An 18,349-nucleotide genomic window follows, 5' to 3' on the forward strand; every position below is an offset into this window, starting at 1 on the left:
GCATGGCTATAGCCAGACAGTTTTTCTTTTTATTTTACGTAGGTTTCAAATCAAGGGATAGACGATCTGGTGAAACCTACACTTGCATTCCTTCATTGATGTAATGTTTTCTCGTTTATCTGGAATCGTAGAACCCATAATTACCTACCACTATTGGGCTGAATCGGGTCTCTCCTGTTGGTCGATTGTCCGTCTAGTGAGTTAGCGTTGATACCCCACCAGTCAAGTCAGGGCGGTCAAAATAAATGATATCTATAAAGTTAGACTCGCTACTAAAGAAAGAAGGAGTCACAAACCTTCAACTCATCGAGGAAAATCTTTTATTTCGATTCTATTTGCTCTTGACGCCAACAATTTCTCTAAGACTAAGGACCAGACGATACCGGGATTGGAACTCATTTCCCTCAGTCTTTTACGTTGTTTTCCCCCTTCTCAGATTCCGTGGCACAAACAGATTGTCAAATGGCAACATATATAAAGAAGTGGCCGGTTCCTCACAAATGGAAGAGCTTTCTCGAGTTGCTGTTGCCGAAGCTGAGCTTTAAGAGCGGAGTTCGGTGAGAATACTCTTGACAGGTGGGCATGGAAGCTATCTGCTATGCTATTAGAGGATTTATACCGTAAACACACAACTTCCATCCTGTTAGTTGTAGTTTTAGCTTGTATATGTGAAAAATGAATAAGAAAATAAAGGATATTTAAAAAAGAAATGAAATAAGATATTTTTCTGCTCAAAACAGGGAAAGAGAATGTACTAGAACAAAACAGATTTTTTTTTATTCCAGCACTACAAGCATTTTGTTACATGGGAGTACATCCAATAGGAAGCTTACACACACATAGACCAGCCAAACAACTAATTTCACCGTAATAACAATCGTTTTTTTATCTTTAATATGAGTATGACTTTGTTATATAAAAATTTTTTAAAAAAATTACGTCATTGTGTCGTTTTGTCATTGTGTCTTTTTGTCGTTGTGTCTTTCTGTTTGTTATTGTGTTTTTTTGTCATTGTGTCTTTCAAATCATCATTGTGTTTTTTTAAATGCTAATAACATGGTGTGTAATAATAATACGTAAATATAATGATAAAATAACAACAAATTATATAATACATAAAACACAATGATTAATACATATTACACAATTACATGAAATGTAATACACAATGATGAATACATATAACATAATAACCTGAACCGTAAAACACAATGGTGAATACATATAACACAATAACCTGAAACGTAAAACACAATGGAAACTACATCTTACATAATGACATGAACGTAATACATAATGACTAAAACACAATGATAAGTAGTAAGACAAATGATGAGCACAAAGACACAATGACAAACAAAAAGACACAATGGCGTAATCTTTGTTTTAATTGCTATCTTTAATATGAGTATCGATTGATAACACAATGACCAAAATCTATAACACAATCCATAGAAAACCCCAATTAAAAATCATAATGAACGACCAATAACAAAATATAAAAACTCACTATTTTTTTTATTTTTTATAACAATATGGTACTCATATTAAAGATAAAAAACGCTTGTTATTATGGTGAATTTTTTTTTTAAAAATAATGTTGCATGAAAAAGTTATGGACGTTTTAAAATGATGGAGGAATTGACAGATGCCTTGCAGGTGGAAAGAGAAAGTCAACAAAAGTGGGTTATTACCTTTATGGCCTTTTCATCAATTTAATTTTTTAAATTAATCTCAACCATTCAAATCTAAAATCAATGGATTAGATTCCTTCCCACACTTCTCATTTTTGTTGTCCTTTATATTTTAACTTTACCCTATCATTTATATCTCATTTATTCTATTACTTACAAAATAATTTATATATATATATATATATATATATATATATATATATATATATATAGAGGATCAAGAGAGAACTCCTTCTTAAAGAAAGAACTAGAGAACTAATAAAGAAATATTTTTAATTTAATTAAAAAGTATTTTTAAATTTCCGTTTGTGCCATTATTCTTATATTTTGTTACCATTAACTCGAAAAATATAAAAAAAATAAAACATAAAAAAAAAAACTTATTGTAGTGCACATATGCAATACATCGACTTTTTTTTTATTGCATATGTGCACTAGTGTGTATTTTGATATGTGCAATAATGTTGAATAGCATATATGCAATTTTTTGTATTGTATTAGTACAATAGTGTTACATTATAAACAAAAATACCAAAAAAAACAATATAGCGCATATGTGCATTAGTGTTGTATTACGTATATGCGATAGCTTATTTTGAGTACAATTATTAGTGTTTGTATTTGCATATATTCAATAGTGTGTATTGTATAATGTAATTGTGTTGTATTATATGAAATAAAACACTATTGTATATATGCAACACACATTAGCGCACATATGCACTCCATCGACGGTTTTTTTAGGAACAATATCATCTTATTAGAAAGATGAAAGAAAAAAAAATCGCAAAACATTTTTTTTTTTAAAGTTAAAAATAGTTTTTATTAGTTCTATAGTTCTCTTTTAAAGAGGAGTTCTCTCTAGATCCCATCTATATATATATATATGTATATATATATACATATATATATATATAGGAGGGATCTTTTGAGAACCATGTTGAGTTTTAAGAACTTAAGAACTCTATTCTAGGCCACACATTTAATTAAATGGATTGGAACATGTGGTTGAAATTAAATCTGACAAAAAGTTAAAGTAGGAGATTGAATAACTATGTACAGTGATTACACAACTTTAAACGTCCGTTACACATATGTAATAAGTCGACTCGGTGCGTAAAAATTCTGTACTTTTTTTACGTATATATAACCTACATATATTACGTATGTGTAAAAAGAATTCGAAAAAAAAATTGTTACACTGAGTTCTTTCGAGTTCTTAAAACTCAAAGGAGTTCTCATTTGAAATCTCTCCTATATATATATAACCGTTGATGAAACGGTTATATAGCCGTTATAAAACGGTTATAAATTTTTGACTACAAATAACCAATTATCAATCTCAATCTTTTCACAAATATAAAACTATTCTTCTCAGAAATACCCAAGATAATGTTTTTGAAAGATGCTTCACTCAGTTTTGATGTTAGCCATCATAATGATGATAATCTTATTGTTCTTAATTTGTAATCTCCCACTTAAGAAGTTTGAATTTTTCTTTTTCCTTTATCTACTTATTGCTCTACCTTTGTATTTTCTTTCAATTTTAATAAGTATGTGATCCTAATATTTATCTAATTTGTGTTTAGTAATAAAATGAAGAATATTGAAAAGTTTGAATTTTGGCTCTCAAAAGTTCTGAAGAGAACTATATGCCATGGACAGCAAATGTCAAAAGACACCTCAAAATCAATGGATATGTTAGATGCAATTAGTGAAAACAACACATTTGATGACCACAATAGAGCAAAAGCTGATGTCTTTATTCATAAACACATCGATGAAATACTTCAGTTGGAGTATTTTAATTGTGATAATCCGAGTGTTTTATGGAAAGAATTAAAAAGCAGATTTGATCATCAAAGGGATTCATTACTCCTTACTGCTAGAGCTGAATGAAACAATCTAAGGTTCCAAAATTTTAAAAAAGTGAATGATTACACATCTGCTCTATTAAATATATGTTCAAGGTTTGATTTTATGGACAAATTATGTCTGAGGCAGATAAGTTAGAAAAAACTTACTCTACTTTTCATGCATCAAATATAATTTTGCAACAACAATTACGGTTGCAAAATTTTCAAACATACTCTGATCTGAATACAAATCTCATCATAGCAGAGAAAAATAATGAGCTTTTAATGAAAAACAATCAAGCTCGTCCCACAGGGTCATTAGCCATACAAGAAGCAAATATTGCTTATAATAATGATCATAAGAATTCTGGGCGTAAATGGGAACAAGGTCATGGGCGAGGCCGTGGGTGTGGCCGAAACTATTTCAATAAAATCCATTTTAGTGGTCGCAACCACCCGTTTAAATGGAATAATAATCGTGTACATGGACACGGTCGTGGTCGTAGCCAAAGAGCTAATAATTACCACGCTAACGAGCAAAACAAGATTAAAAATGATGCTGGTACGTCCCAGAATGATGGAGGCTCATGCTTCAGATGTGGAAGTACTAATCATTGGGCAAAGACTTGTCGAACATCTTCACATCTATGTGAATTATATCAAGCATCTCTGAGAGGAAAGGAAAAGGAAGTGAATCGTATCGACAAAATTGATGATACATATATTGAATTGAATATCTTAGATTTTATCAATGAATTTGAACCTGAAAGTGATATTGTAAAATCACAATGATAATTATGTATTTCCTTTTATGGTTATGTCTTAACTATGTTTAATTACTTATCCTTTCATGCAAAAATAAAAGTCTCTTGTAATAAATTTAGGAATTGTATAATATATGCACTTACTGTTTTCCTTTATATTTGAAGATTGAAATGAATTTCATTAGAGCAAAAGATCAATCAAATGATGCTGATTTATGCATAGCGGATAGTGGTGCTACACATACTATCTTAAAATCTCAATGTGCTGCACATACTATCTTAAAATCTCAATGATTTATGCTCATATACATCGCATGCTTTCTATGATTATTGCATGTTTGTGGGGATTGTTTTTGAACACCCCGTTGCTCATGTGCACACGCAAAATGGTTTAGCTGAGTCGTTGATCAAACGCCTGCAACTGATAGCTAGACCATTAATAATGAGGACAAAACTCCCTGTTTCTATTTTGGGTCACGCAATTCTGCATGCTGGATCATTAATTCATGTGAGACCAAGTGCAAATCATAAATACTCTCCCATACAACTTATTTCCGACAATGAGCCAAACATTTTCCATCTTAGAAATTTTGGGTGTGTTGTGTATATTCCTATTGCACCGCCACAACGCACAAAAATGGGTCCTCAAAGAAGGTTGGGAATATATGTTGGATATGAAACATCGTCCATTATAAGATATCTTGAACATTTAACGGGTGATGTATTTTTAGCACGTTTTGCTGATTGCCATTTTAACGAGGCAATATTCCCGGCATTATGGGGAGAAATGAAAAGGCAAGAAAGTGATATATCATGGTGTGTGCCATCATTGTTACACCTAGACCCAAGGTCAAAATAAAGTGAGACATAGGTTCAAAAGATAATACATCTACAAGAAATTGCGAATCAGTTACCTGATGCATTTACTGATACAAACAGGGTCACTAATATACCAGCCGCTGATGCTCCAGCTCGAGTTGAGATTCCAAGAAAGCAAAACCATGATAATACACCTCATGAATCCCAAAAACGTTTAACACGTGGGAGGCCAATCGGTTCAAAGGATAAAAATTCTTGAAAAAGAAAAGATTCTGAAAAGGATAAGGATACTGACCATAACGAAAGAGAAAATGGCAAAGCCTTCCCTCAAGAAGAAGTAAATGATATGGCTTTCCCCAGGAAGAAATAAATGATTCTAACAAAGAGTTGTCAATCAACTATGGTCAAACACATATAATGTGGGATCGAGATGAAATGGAAAATATTGATGATATATTTTCTTATTCCATGGCAAGTGATATCATGGAAGAAAATGATGATCCTGAACCAAAATCTGTAGATGATTGTCAAAGTCGACAAGATTGGAACAATGGAAAGATGCCATGCAAGCTGAATTAAATTCACTAAACAATTGAAAGGTTTTTGGACCTATTGTCATAACACCAAAGTCAATAAAGCCTGTAGGATATAAATGGGTTTTTGTGAGAAAACGTAATGAGAAAAATGAAGTTACAAGATATAAAGCTAGACTTGTAGCTCAAGGTTTTTCTCAAAGTGTAAGGCCCCGTTCCCGGTAACCCTACTTTGGTGTTGGATTTACTCATAAACACAGTTCTAAAATCAGAGTTAATTTAAAATTTCGCGGAATAATTTAAAACTTCAAACATCACATTACAAACATTCATTTTCGTCTTAACATACAAGTTATCTTTTCATAACATAACATAAAATAGTCATAACACTTCATCATGGATGCCAGTCTCTTCAGTCCATGCCATGTGTCCTTCCTCAAGCTAGCTGCCTCAACCTATTTGCCTGCGTGCATACTGAAAGTCAGCTACGCTGAGTGAGTTCTAGAAAATCAATTAGCATACAATACATTCACATCCTTACTCATACGTATCCGAAGATGCGTATTCATACTTTACTTACATGCATACGTACTAACATACTTTCTTTCATACAACCTTATGATATACCATAAGCTAGTCTATCTTAAAACATCACAGATATTATAAGGGTCTGGTCCCTAACATCACACATATTATAAGGGTCTGGTCCTAACATCACAGATATTATAAGGGTCTGGTCCCTTCTGCCTCGAGTACCCATACTAGCATACCTGTCTCGCGTACATAATAATATATATACAGAGATGCTCATTCATACTATCATTATATGGTAATAACATTCAATTCATAGTCATACACGTATCATACACTTATCCATTAAATAAATGTATTAACTATCACATAGGAGTATGCATACAGCCCCGAAAACATTTCAAAGAGTAATGGGCTAGAACTCACCTGGAGTCGGTTTCTCTCGCCGTTAATGGTAATTCCCTTCTTTAGTTGTGCACGGCTAATTGTACAATACAATACGCGTATCAATTATCTATTACCACTGCTTCCTACATCTAAGTCAATGACACCCTCAACTAACCGGGGTCCGGGGGCAGCGCCCCTGGTAGCAGGGTCTAGGGGCGGCAGTCCCTAGCAGGGTCCAAGGGGTAGCACCCCTGGCTGGGGTTGAGCTTTAACAAAAATGAATCAGAAAATGAATTTTATAAAATTTCGTATGGAAGAATTTCGCTTCGCATGCATGGAATTTCGCTTCGCATGACACTGTTTCGCTTCGCATGAATCTGTTTCGCTTCGCATGGCACTGTTTCACTTCGCATGAAACTGTTTCGCTTCGCATGACTGTGCGATGCGAAATTGCCTTTTTCGCTTCGCATGGCTTATGCGATGCGAAATTCTTCTTCTTCGCTTTTACCATTTAATGGTCATTTTACTTCGTGACTCTTCCTTATGACCCGATTTTACCCTTTTTAAAGGTTTTGGGTTGTACCAACTTTGTATACTTGCGTTTTATAAGGCCCGAACATCACATTTTTACCATATAATATTCTCGTAGGGTTATAACTTATCAAGTTCATGTTTTTCTTCCATCATATACCCCGATCTATCCTTCTATCGGTTTGCATGTCGAATCCGACCTAAAACTTAACATTTAAAACCAAAACTCACCTTTTGTTGGTCTCGGGTTCGGATCTGGACAGATCCGTGGAGCTTGGTGGTGTTTCTTGTTGTTTTATGGTGTTTAAACCCAAGATTCTTCCTACCTTTTGCTTGGATCCGAATCCAAATTGCTAGAAAGAAAGTGTGTGTTTTCTATTGTGTGTGTTATGTAAAGAAATGGTGAAAGGATGGGGAATGGCCTTATATAGGGAGCCATGGGCCCCACCATCCACCTCCATTCCAATCTTATCAAAATACAAATACGCACACAACCAAACTAATGACACACCGATAATAATAAAACTTTCCGTTATTTATTAATTCTCAAAATACGGATGTTACATAAAGGCCAGGAATTGACTATGAAGAAACATATTCTCCTGTTATGGATGCTATTACGTTTAGCTATTTAATCAGTTTGGCAGTTTCTAAAAATTTAGAAATGCGTCTTATGGATGTTGTTATAGCTTACTTATATGGATCACTTGATAGTGACATCTATATGAAAATTCCAGAAGGATTTGAAATGCCTAAAGCATTAAGCTCAAAGCCCAAAGAAATGTGTTCAATCAAATTACAAAGATCTTTATATGGGTTGAGACAATCTGGAAGGATATGGTACAATCGTCTGAGTGATTATCTGATAAGAAAAGGCTATACAAATAATCTTATTTGTCCATGTGTTATTATTAAGAAGACAACATCAGGATTTGTGATCATAGCTGTATATGTTGATGATCTAAATATAATTGGGAAGCATAACGAAATCCATGAAACGATCATTCATTTAAAGAAGGAATTGAAACGAAAGACCTTGGAAAAACCAAATATTATCTTGGTTTGCAGATTGAGCATATGAATAATGGAATCCTTGTCCACCAGTCGAATTATATTGAAAGCTCTTAAAACATTTCAATATGGACAAGGTCCTTTAAGTACCCCCAATGGTTGTTAGATCACTCAATGTCAACAATGATCCATTCCGTCCTTGTGAAGAAAATGAGGAGGTTCTTGGTCCACAAGTACCATACCTCAATGTAATTGGAGCGCTTATGCATCTAACTAACTGTACGAGACCTGACATTTCTTTTGTAGTAAATTTGTTGGCAAGATTCAGTTCATCCCCAACTTAAAGACATTGGAATGGCATTAAACATATTTTTTGGTATCTAAAAGGAACTGTCAACTTAGTTTTATTTTATTCTAATGACTCAAAAGAAGGGTTAGTTGGTTATGCAGATGCAAGTTATCTATCAGATCCCCATAAGGCAAAATCTCAAACTGGATACGTGTTTAAGAACGGAGGAACTGCAATTTCATGGTGCTCTCAGAAACAAACACTTGTTGCAATGTCCTCAAATCATGCTGAAGTCATTGCACTACATGAAGCTTTTAGAGAGTGTGTTTGGTTAAGATCTATGACACAACTCATAGTAACCTCTTGTGGACTAGAGAAAGATGCAAGTCCAACACCAATCTATGAAGACAATTCAGGATGTGTCTCACAAATGAAAGAAGGGTATATCAAAAATGACAGAACAAAACATATACCTCTAAGATTCTTCTCATATACTTAAGACTTTATCAAAGATAAGCAAGTTGAAATAAGATATGTCCAATCTTGCAACAATTCAGCTGATCTATTCACAAAGGCACTCCTTACAACGACTTTCAGGAAACATATTCATGTTATTGGCATGCGACATGTACGGACAACGTAATGACCTACAACTTGAGGGGGGGCTATATACTACACTCTTTTTCCTTTAGCTATAGTTTTTTTTTACCATTGGGTTTTCTTTAGCAAGGTTTTTAATGAGGCAGTACTTCAAGATTAGACTCGAAGTTTGAAAACGCATCATCCAAGGGGGAGTGTTGTAATAATTGGGTCAAATTTACAATAAATGGATGGTTACATTTTCAAAGCCTAGATTAATCTTACTTACATAGTTGTCTCTTTAATAGTAATTTTTGTCTACTCCTTTTGTAGTATAAATACCACACTAATGTAATGGAAAACATGCACCATCATATATACTCTTTCAAAGATATATAAATCTTTCTCTACTTCTCTTATAACTCTTCTAAAAGCTCTTAAGAAATAGCATTAATCATGTGTTAGTCATTTTTATATTATAACAGAAAGGATAATTATATTTTGCTTATTTATTATTGTTTTATTGTATAAAAATAAAATTAATAATTATATACACACGAATGTAGCAGATTTTATTTACGTTTATTTTTTACTAGCTTTTGAACCCGTCTGTGTATTACACGGGATTTGTAAAATAATAAAAATAAAGTACGCTTTCTTTAAAGAAATGAACAAAATTAAAGGTAAGAAGAAAATAAAATATATACTACAAATAATAATAAGTATATAATCTCAAATTTAGAAATTAGAATGAGATAAACCATTACAAGTTTACAACATTTACTAAAATTGCTTTGACTCATTACTAGTGGCGGAGCCACATTATCCCCACCGGGTTCAGCCAAACCCGGTATTTTTTCGGTTTTATATATAACATATAGTGTCAAATTAACAAGCGAATTCATTTTTTTTCGATGAACGAACCCAATATCATTCTAAAAATATATATTCGAACCCATTGTTTGTGAAAAATTTAGTTATATTCTTTTAATGATGAATATTCTTTTTTAAAATACAAAAAAAGCTTTTAAAAAAACTATCAATTTTATTAATAAGCATCATATATGGGCCAATAATAATCCATAAATATATATATATATATATATATATATATATAAAGCCCAAAATTACTTATAGAATGGGTTAATAAGCCCAACCCAATTAACATTTTTAAACATAATACATAAATAATAAATAAACAAACAAACAAAAACATTGGTCATGGCCTCAACAACCAATCAGCTTCTTTCTGTCGACCAAACAACCATTGCCTCATCGCTTTGCCGGTTCGCTTCAAGGTTTCAACGATCGCCAATAACCAATATCCGTTGGTCTATCGTTTGTGATATGTTTTGTTTTTTCAATGAAGCATGTGAAGACGAATTTGCGTAATTATTTGGGTGACAGTTATATAAATGATGCTTGTATTTGTTATATTAAAAATGAGTTCTTTTTTAAAGTCACGATTGAAGATAACATTTTCAAAACATAAAAACGCATAGAGAACAATTATGATATGTAATATCTTTTTATTTAAAATGATTTTGTACTTTATTGATTCTTAACGATATATTTTTGTTATGATAGTGATATTGTATTTTATTTATCGGCCCCAATAATCGACCCGACCTATTCGGGCCCGAAAACTTTAACGCTAGAAAAAAATCAAGTACTAAACAATTTCCGAACGCATAAGAAAAAAATTCTGGCTCCGTCACTACTCATTACCCATGGATAATTATAATGAATGAGATGAGAGATTAGAAAATTAGAAAGGAAATTATAACCTATCTGTCAAAATTGTTTTGACCCATGACCCATGGATATGTAGGATAAATAAAATGAAGAATTAGAACATTATAACCCTTTTGTCAAAATTATTTTAACCCATGACCTATGGATAGATATGAATGAGGTAAAGATTAGAAAGTAAATTATAACACATTTAACAAAATGGTTTTGCCCATAACCCATGGATAGGTAGAATGAATGAGAAGAGAGATTATACCAAGAATGAATGTGGGATTGCCACATCATCCTCATTATTTTCTTTTGTTAGTAAAGTTAGATTAGATTAGATTAGTAACAACATAATAAGGTTTCAAAAAAAAATGTGAAAATCAAATCCTTAATTTTAAAAGAAATTGTAAATCCGACAAATGCGTTACTACATATATGGACTATTAATGTTAGTAACTTAGCTTAGATTATTACATTTATTATTGAGAAAACATTTAATGTAGTTACATTAAAAAAGCATACAATCCAACAATTAAGAGTCTGTTTGGTGTATGTTAATGTAATAATGGGCCGAAGACAATATGTAATGAACGAAAGAATAAAATGGAGAAAAGAATAAAATAAGTTACTATCTTTACTTTGTTTTGTTTGGTTAACTTATATGAATAAAATAAATTGTTATTTGATATACACAAAAAGACACAAGATTTAAATATAGATAAAAAAAATGTTAATGGCGGCGGCTTTAAGTGCTTATTTTTTATTTTTTTAATCTTTGAATAGTTAATTTTTTTTCCATCTTAGTTTATCCCCATATCTCAAGTGAGACTAAAATTGTAAGGCCTCAGAACCAGGTGCCCCATTTTGGCATTGGATTTAATCATAAACTCAGTTCAACACAGCAGAAGCACATACAATTTACAGCGAAAACTAAAACTTTTTACATAACAACTTATTTCGCTAACTAGTCTTTAATATGGATAGCCTCGTACGCGCCTCAAGCTAGCCATCTCATCAACAATACCTGCATACATACTAAAAGTCAGCTACACGCTGAGTGAGCTCTAACATTTTTTTTCATATAATACAATTTGTAGATAAATCTTATCTTTTGAACATCAGTACATAAGTGTGACATTTGAGCCAAAACAAGGTACACCTCAGTATGTATTTACCGATTAAACAAATAAACGCTTTTAGCGTAGCAAACAAACGATTAACCGAACGGGTCGGGTTATGACCCAGATAACCCGGGGGGGCATCTATAAGTGATATACGTCTAATATAAGCTAAAATATTAGTAATATGGCCTTAGTTTGATAGCAAACAAGTTAAACGAAAACATGCTCGTTTAACTACCCGCTACAGATTTAAGCGCGAAAGATAGTTACAAACCAAGCATTGTGTCATCCGTTAAGCCGAAAAAGATTTACCAAACACTTATTTGAAATGTTTTAAGTGATCCGTGAAAATATTTTTGATTTTTGCAAACATATAGTATGTTTTTATAAATTTACACAAAACTAGCCGAAAACACTCGTTTTCGCACTGTTTGACGCACCCGATAAGTTTTTCGCGCCAAAAACCAAACCCGAACTAAATTTGGGTTGGGCTTTCACACTTGGGCCTATAAAATTAGTTAATGGGCCAAAAATAAGCCAAAGGGGGGGGGGGCCTATGGGCTTCCGGTCGCAATCAAGAACCCCCCCCCCCCCAAGGGTATCTTTTTTTTTATAACCAAGGTGTTAGATATTTTACACATCTAAAATGATCTCCATCAAATTCTCCAGCCAAACTCTCAAGAAACACTTAAATAAGCTACTTTTACACTTGTTTAACATTGATTAATACCAAATAAACATAGTTTGATTGCCAAAAATCATTCCTAGCCATGTAAAAATCCTAAAAATGGTCTATAAACATGTTTTGATCATACACATGGTAAGGAACCTGGTTTGATAGTTTTTTTTGCCATAAACACGGATTAAAGGGTTGAAACAGCATTTTTACGGTTCAAAAGTTCGTTTTTGTGCACTAACCGAAACCTTAAGTTAAGGGCTGTTATGTTGATGAAAAATTGCTTGGTTTTTGATATAGGACTTGTATCTAGCCTACATAGGAGCACAAGAGCTTGAAAAGTTGATTTGAAAGGCGGAAACGAACCAAAACCGCTAAGGTAATGCCGAAACACTCGCTTACGGGCTGTTTAGGTTAACGTTGTGATGTGCATATTATTAGGCCTTGAAATTTTTCAGGCACATTAGGGACCATGTCATTGAGTCTCTGTTCAAATTTGGTAATTTTTTGACCATCCGAGAATATTTGGCGAATTTATTACCGAATTGGGACGTTTAATGGGGAAATATAGTTAAAATGCTTCAAAAATTATGAAATTTTTCTGGGAACTCAGATTTAATGTATTTTGATAACATATGAATTTTGGGATCATTTGGAGAAGTTTAAGGCTGTTTTGTGCATATGCGTTCGTGTGAATTTTTATAGCCGAATTTGAGCCGAAAAGACTATTGCACGAGCTTTTTACATTCTGGAATTGATACAGGTTGTCTTAGAAAATAATTTGAGTATTCAGGAGTTTTTGTGGAATTTTTGGAAATTGTTTGGGAGAAACGAACGATTTTCAGGCGAAGTATATCTGATAAAATGAATTTTTATAAATTAATAAATCAGTAAATAATTCCAGAAATATTTTTATAAAAATCTACATATTTTAATTGATAAGTGGCTAAATTTTCATATTTTAATGATTAACGGTTTTATGCTAATTTAAAGATTAAACAAATTCAGTTTTTATAAAAACCGGCAAGTTCGCGACTAAAGAACCTGCGGGAATGTCAAAACACCAAGAGCGATCAAAAATTATATTTTTGTAATAATTAAGTAAAAATGAACCTTTCTATGAGAAACCTGAACAATCTGGATAGATTGTGCGCGTTTTTTCTCAAATCAAACTGAATAAACGGAAACGGGCCTCGTAGCTAATCCGGGACCCCAATATGTGATCTTTCTTTATAACTTAATCATTTTATTAACCAACACATTTACCCAAGCTTATTTCCCCATAACTGTTTTTCTGAACGCGTAAACGAACAAATTGGCCCAGCTGGGAAAATGGGAATCTGAGCCAAGTTCGGTTTTAAGTACTAAACATTGAACAACATCACAATCTAAGCCTATTGCCACTTTCTGGGCGTTCCAACTATACCCAGATTAGTTATACAGCCTAGTTTAGTATTGAGATTATAATAATATTAAAATATTAATATTATTATAATATTGATTATAGGAAACCTTGATTACAAGTTACACAAACCTCGAACCGACGTGCTACTGATTATCTACTAAACAGTGAGTTTCATAACCCCACTTCTAAACTGTTTTACGAACTTTTGGGGTGAAAAGCATGTTTGATTACATATACATACCTGAAACATGTATTGATGTGAATTATCTAAGTGCTAACACACGAAAGTCCCCACTAACACAATGATTAACTTCGAGCCGGTGGCTTGTGAATAGTACTATTGGTTTGACAAACCCAAACGGAGCCGACATGTGTTGCTGAGACTTTACCCTGTTTGCACATGACCATAATTATACAACACGCTATGTAGTGTTAGACATAGCTATTTCGGGCATATTGTGGGCGGAAAGGGGGCCACAGTGGTTGATTGGGCGTGGAAAATGGATGCACGCAGCACAAATAGTTAAGGCTTCACTATAGCTTAGCATAATTACATCATTTACATACATACATATTTATATCATGATTACAAGTGTTAACTTGCGAATATTCATAACTGTTTTCTTGAAACTCGTGAAACTCACCAACTCTAGTAGTTGACCCGTTTTAAACTGCTTTTTAGGTGTACCTAAATCGGAATGATTTGGTGATCTGTTAGTTGCCCAAGGTGTGTGGTTAATGCTATGTGAATAGAAGCAAGGGTGCTAGTAGTAAGATCATATAGTTAACGAACTAGTTTTGTTTGTATCACCTAGACTGTGAAACAATGATAGAACAATGAAATGTAATACAATGTAAAATAGTTTGTAATGTTTCTTTATAAACAATGTTGTTGATACTAGAGGTGTCTGTTACATTCTCGTTTTACGCTTCCGCATTGTGCTAGTCGGGGTGTGATAATAAGATAACATAACATTTCTCATTCATTATTACTTGTACTATATCGGTCTATCAATAATTCCATAACTAGGTTCATACATGCTTGCTCCAACCGAGCCTTATATTCTTGCTCATAACGAAGCCATCTATTCTTGCTCATAACCAAGCTTCCCATTCTTGCTCATAACCGAGCCCTCTTTTCTTGCTCATAATCGAGCCCATCTATTCTTGCACATTCATTTACGTTCTTACCCTTGCCTTCTTCATGTATAACGGAGCATGCACACCATTCACATACGCTATTTATTCTACTAGTATCTATAGCTGAACCAACAATCACACAACATATGTATATACATTCATTTACTACCATACTATGCAATCATACAACATACACATACGTATTTATTAACTACCACACTTAATATCCCTATTTGGACCACTAGTCATGGTATCCATAACTAGACCATCTTACTGTATTATCCATAGCTGTACCACATTACTCTTTGTATCCATAACTGGACATCTTACTGTAGTATCCATAACAGTCCACATTATCCTTTCTATCCATAACTAGACCATCTTACCATAGTATCCATAACTGGACCACCTTACCATAGTATCCATAACTAGACCACATTACACACATATTATTCTATCAGACATACCTTATATCTATAACTAGGCCACATATCATAACAACACGTGCCGTAAACACAATATAGGCTTTTAGTCCTTTATTGTGTGTGCTCGTGCTTTCTTTCCCTTAACAACACACTATTACGTCCATAAATGGAACATATATACACATTCATAAAAGGGACGTCTACTCATATCCATAAAAGGAACATCTATCTATAGTATAAGCACTTGAATACTGCCCACGAGTATTCATGATATGGCAAGAATAATATACTACGATCCCCCAGATGTCCACGTCATGATTTGCTCACATTCTTTAAACAACTTAACATAAAAAGGGTTAAGTATATTTACTATTAGTTTATACATATACTTTCATATATAAAACATATCCCATTCATCTTTTATCTTCTTTATTGAGTATGCATACAGCCTCCAAAATGTTTAAATGTCACTCATGCATATTTTTCCCAAATTGGGTCACTAAATCTTTAAATCGAGCCTCGCCAATTTTTTTGTGCCCTAAGAAAGAAATGGAGGATAAGATGAGGATGTCAGAATTTTCAATATATGTAGTTAAATTTAAAAAAAAAATAAAAAAACGTTAATTATATTAAATTTTAAAAATAAAATAAAATCCACGTCGCCGCTCAGCGTCAACTTAAAAAAAAAGATAAAAAATTTCATATGTGAAACAAAAAAGGAAAATGCTACAAAAACATATTAAAACCTCTAATTTAATAAATATGAAAGTTGAGTGACTTAATTGGAACACTTTTTTAAGCTGAGTGACCTAATTAGAACACTTTTGAAAATTGTTTACTATTCTATGAAGTTGCCCCTTAAAATAAAATAACTTGCAGATCAAGAAATAAGATTCTTTATATATTTGAAGAAGATCCATCTAAATCTTTTTAATCTTCATAACGGTTCGGCTTACGGGTCTCTCTTTTGAATCAGGCCCTTTGTGGTATTTGGATTATATCACATCTACTCACCTAGTCTCCCATCATCACTTGGTGCCACGAAAACTAAGGTAGCGTTTGGTATGCAGCAATGATAGGGGGAATGGAATGATTCATTGCGTTGGAATGAAAAAAGTTGTATTTGGTTGCTCAATGGAATAGAATCATCCATTACACATGGAATCTCATTCCATCAAAACCATTCATTCTTACCCACCCCCTCCCTTCTTTTTTTTTTCATTCCATTCCCCCTTCACCCTACTTTCTCAACAACACCACTTAACACCAACAGCTGACCACCACCGTCGCCACCACCAACAGCTGACCGCCACCGTCGCCACCACCTTACCACCATCGTAATCACCGCCACCGCCGTTGCCACCATCGTCGCTGTAACCACCCCAAACGTTGCCACTGCCTCCACCCTACCATCTCCATCACTATCAATGCTACCACCGCTTGAAACCGCCACCCCCACCACCGCCGTCGCCACTGGCAACACTATTTTCGTCGCCGGAGCTAACACCACCACCGTCGCCAGTGTAGTGTTTTTTTTTGTTAAAAAATTATTTTGAGTAGGAGTGTTTTATTATTTTTATTTCATTTATATAATTTTTTTTTAATACTGATGTGCTTGAAGTAGTCTAATAATTATTAACTAAATTACGCTAATCTAAACACTAAGTAATACTCTAGACTCTTTAAAACTCGACTAAACTACTAACCTGCAAGTGAACCGATTGACTCTAGTAAAGCTAAGTAAGTCCGGATATCGAACCCATGAGACTCTTTAAACTACGTTAACTAGCTAATTAGACTCAACTACTGACACGACTATTTGTTTGTAAAGGGGGGGGGGGTTTGTTTAAAATACTAAATTAAAACTAATTAAGGAAAATAAGTAAAGTAAACGAAAATTCAAGTTTGAGTAAATAATATGATGATGAGAAAACTACCTAGGCTAGAATCCCTAAATTTCAGTTATGAATTAACCGGGAAAATATTAAGTTATGAACTGGGATCGTAAAATAGACACATAAGAGAAAACCCAAACAGGACCTCTGACCCTTCTCAAGAGACACCTATGAGTTTCTAATAAGTTTTAAGGCACACCAGTATTAAAAATCAAGTTTCTTTACGGTCACTTAATTATTTATGACTTAGTTGATTTATACGAATCCTACCTTAAAGCGCGGAAATCAAAGGCAATTTAATATATTTAATTGATTCAATAGACAATAATAAATAATCAAACCTACACGGACTCCTTACGAAGAAATAAATCTAGCAAGATTAAATAATAAAGATCTATCAATAACCTAGCACCTTACAGTTATTTAGGTTAGCAGTACACTTAGGTTTAATTAATTAATAATTATTATTCCTATGATCTTAATGCATATCAATCATAAAATAGTTAAAAACACAAAGTAGATGACCTAATAGCAACCTATCATAATGACAAACAATAATCTATGCAACTATGGAATAATAACAATTAATCAAACAATCCTAAATATCCATATGCATCAATTTAATATGATTAAACCTGTTACTAAATCATAAAAACCATAAAGATAAATAAATCCCAAATAAAAACACAACGTCACAATAGGTTCATCATAAGCCTAGGCAGTCTATAATGTTTAGCCTAGCATCATAAAATAAAACAAAACAATAATAAAGGAATTCATGACAAAAATAAATAAGAACGGAAGATTAAAGGCGATCAAACCCGTGGTCTTTGTCCTTGGATGATAAGCACGTCGCCGGCTGATTCCTAGCCTTCAAACCCTCGGAAATATCTCCTCTTGAGCTCCCAAATTCGTCCAAGCCGTCTAGGGTCTTCAAGTTATTCAGGTTATGA

General features: G+C 33.3%; 1 protein-coding gene across 1 annotated transcript; it reads left to right on the plus strand.

Annotated features, from left to right (window-relative positions):
• The first annotated feature begins 3,685 nt into the window (after window positions 1-3,685).
• Window positions 3,686-4,342, plus strand: LOC143566568 (uncharacterized). The gene has a single exon (XM_077053236.1). The coding sequence runs from the start codon at window positions 3,686-3,688 to the stop codon at window positions 4,340-4,342; it is 657 nt and encodes a 218-aa protein (XP_076909351.1).
• Window positions 4,343-18,349: the final 14,007 nt, after the last annotated feature.

This window comes from Bidens hawaiensis, unplaced genomic scaffold (genome assembly GCF_021521415.1).
Source record: "Bidens hawaiensis isolate Kalapana, Puna unplaced genomic scaffold, B.hawaiensis_p1.1 tig00022913_1, whole genome shotgun sequence".
Taxonomy (NCBI): Eukaryota; Viridiplantae; Streptophyta; class Magnoliopsida; order Asterales; family Asteraceae; genus Bidens; species Bidens hawaiensis.

Coding starts and splice junctions, on each gene's coding strand:
- LOC143566568 (XM_077053236.1), top strand. CDS start 3,686: ATGTCTGAGGCAGATAAGTTAGAAAAAACTTACTCTACTTTTCATGCA.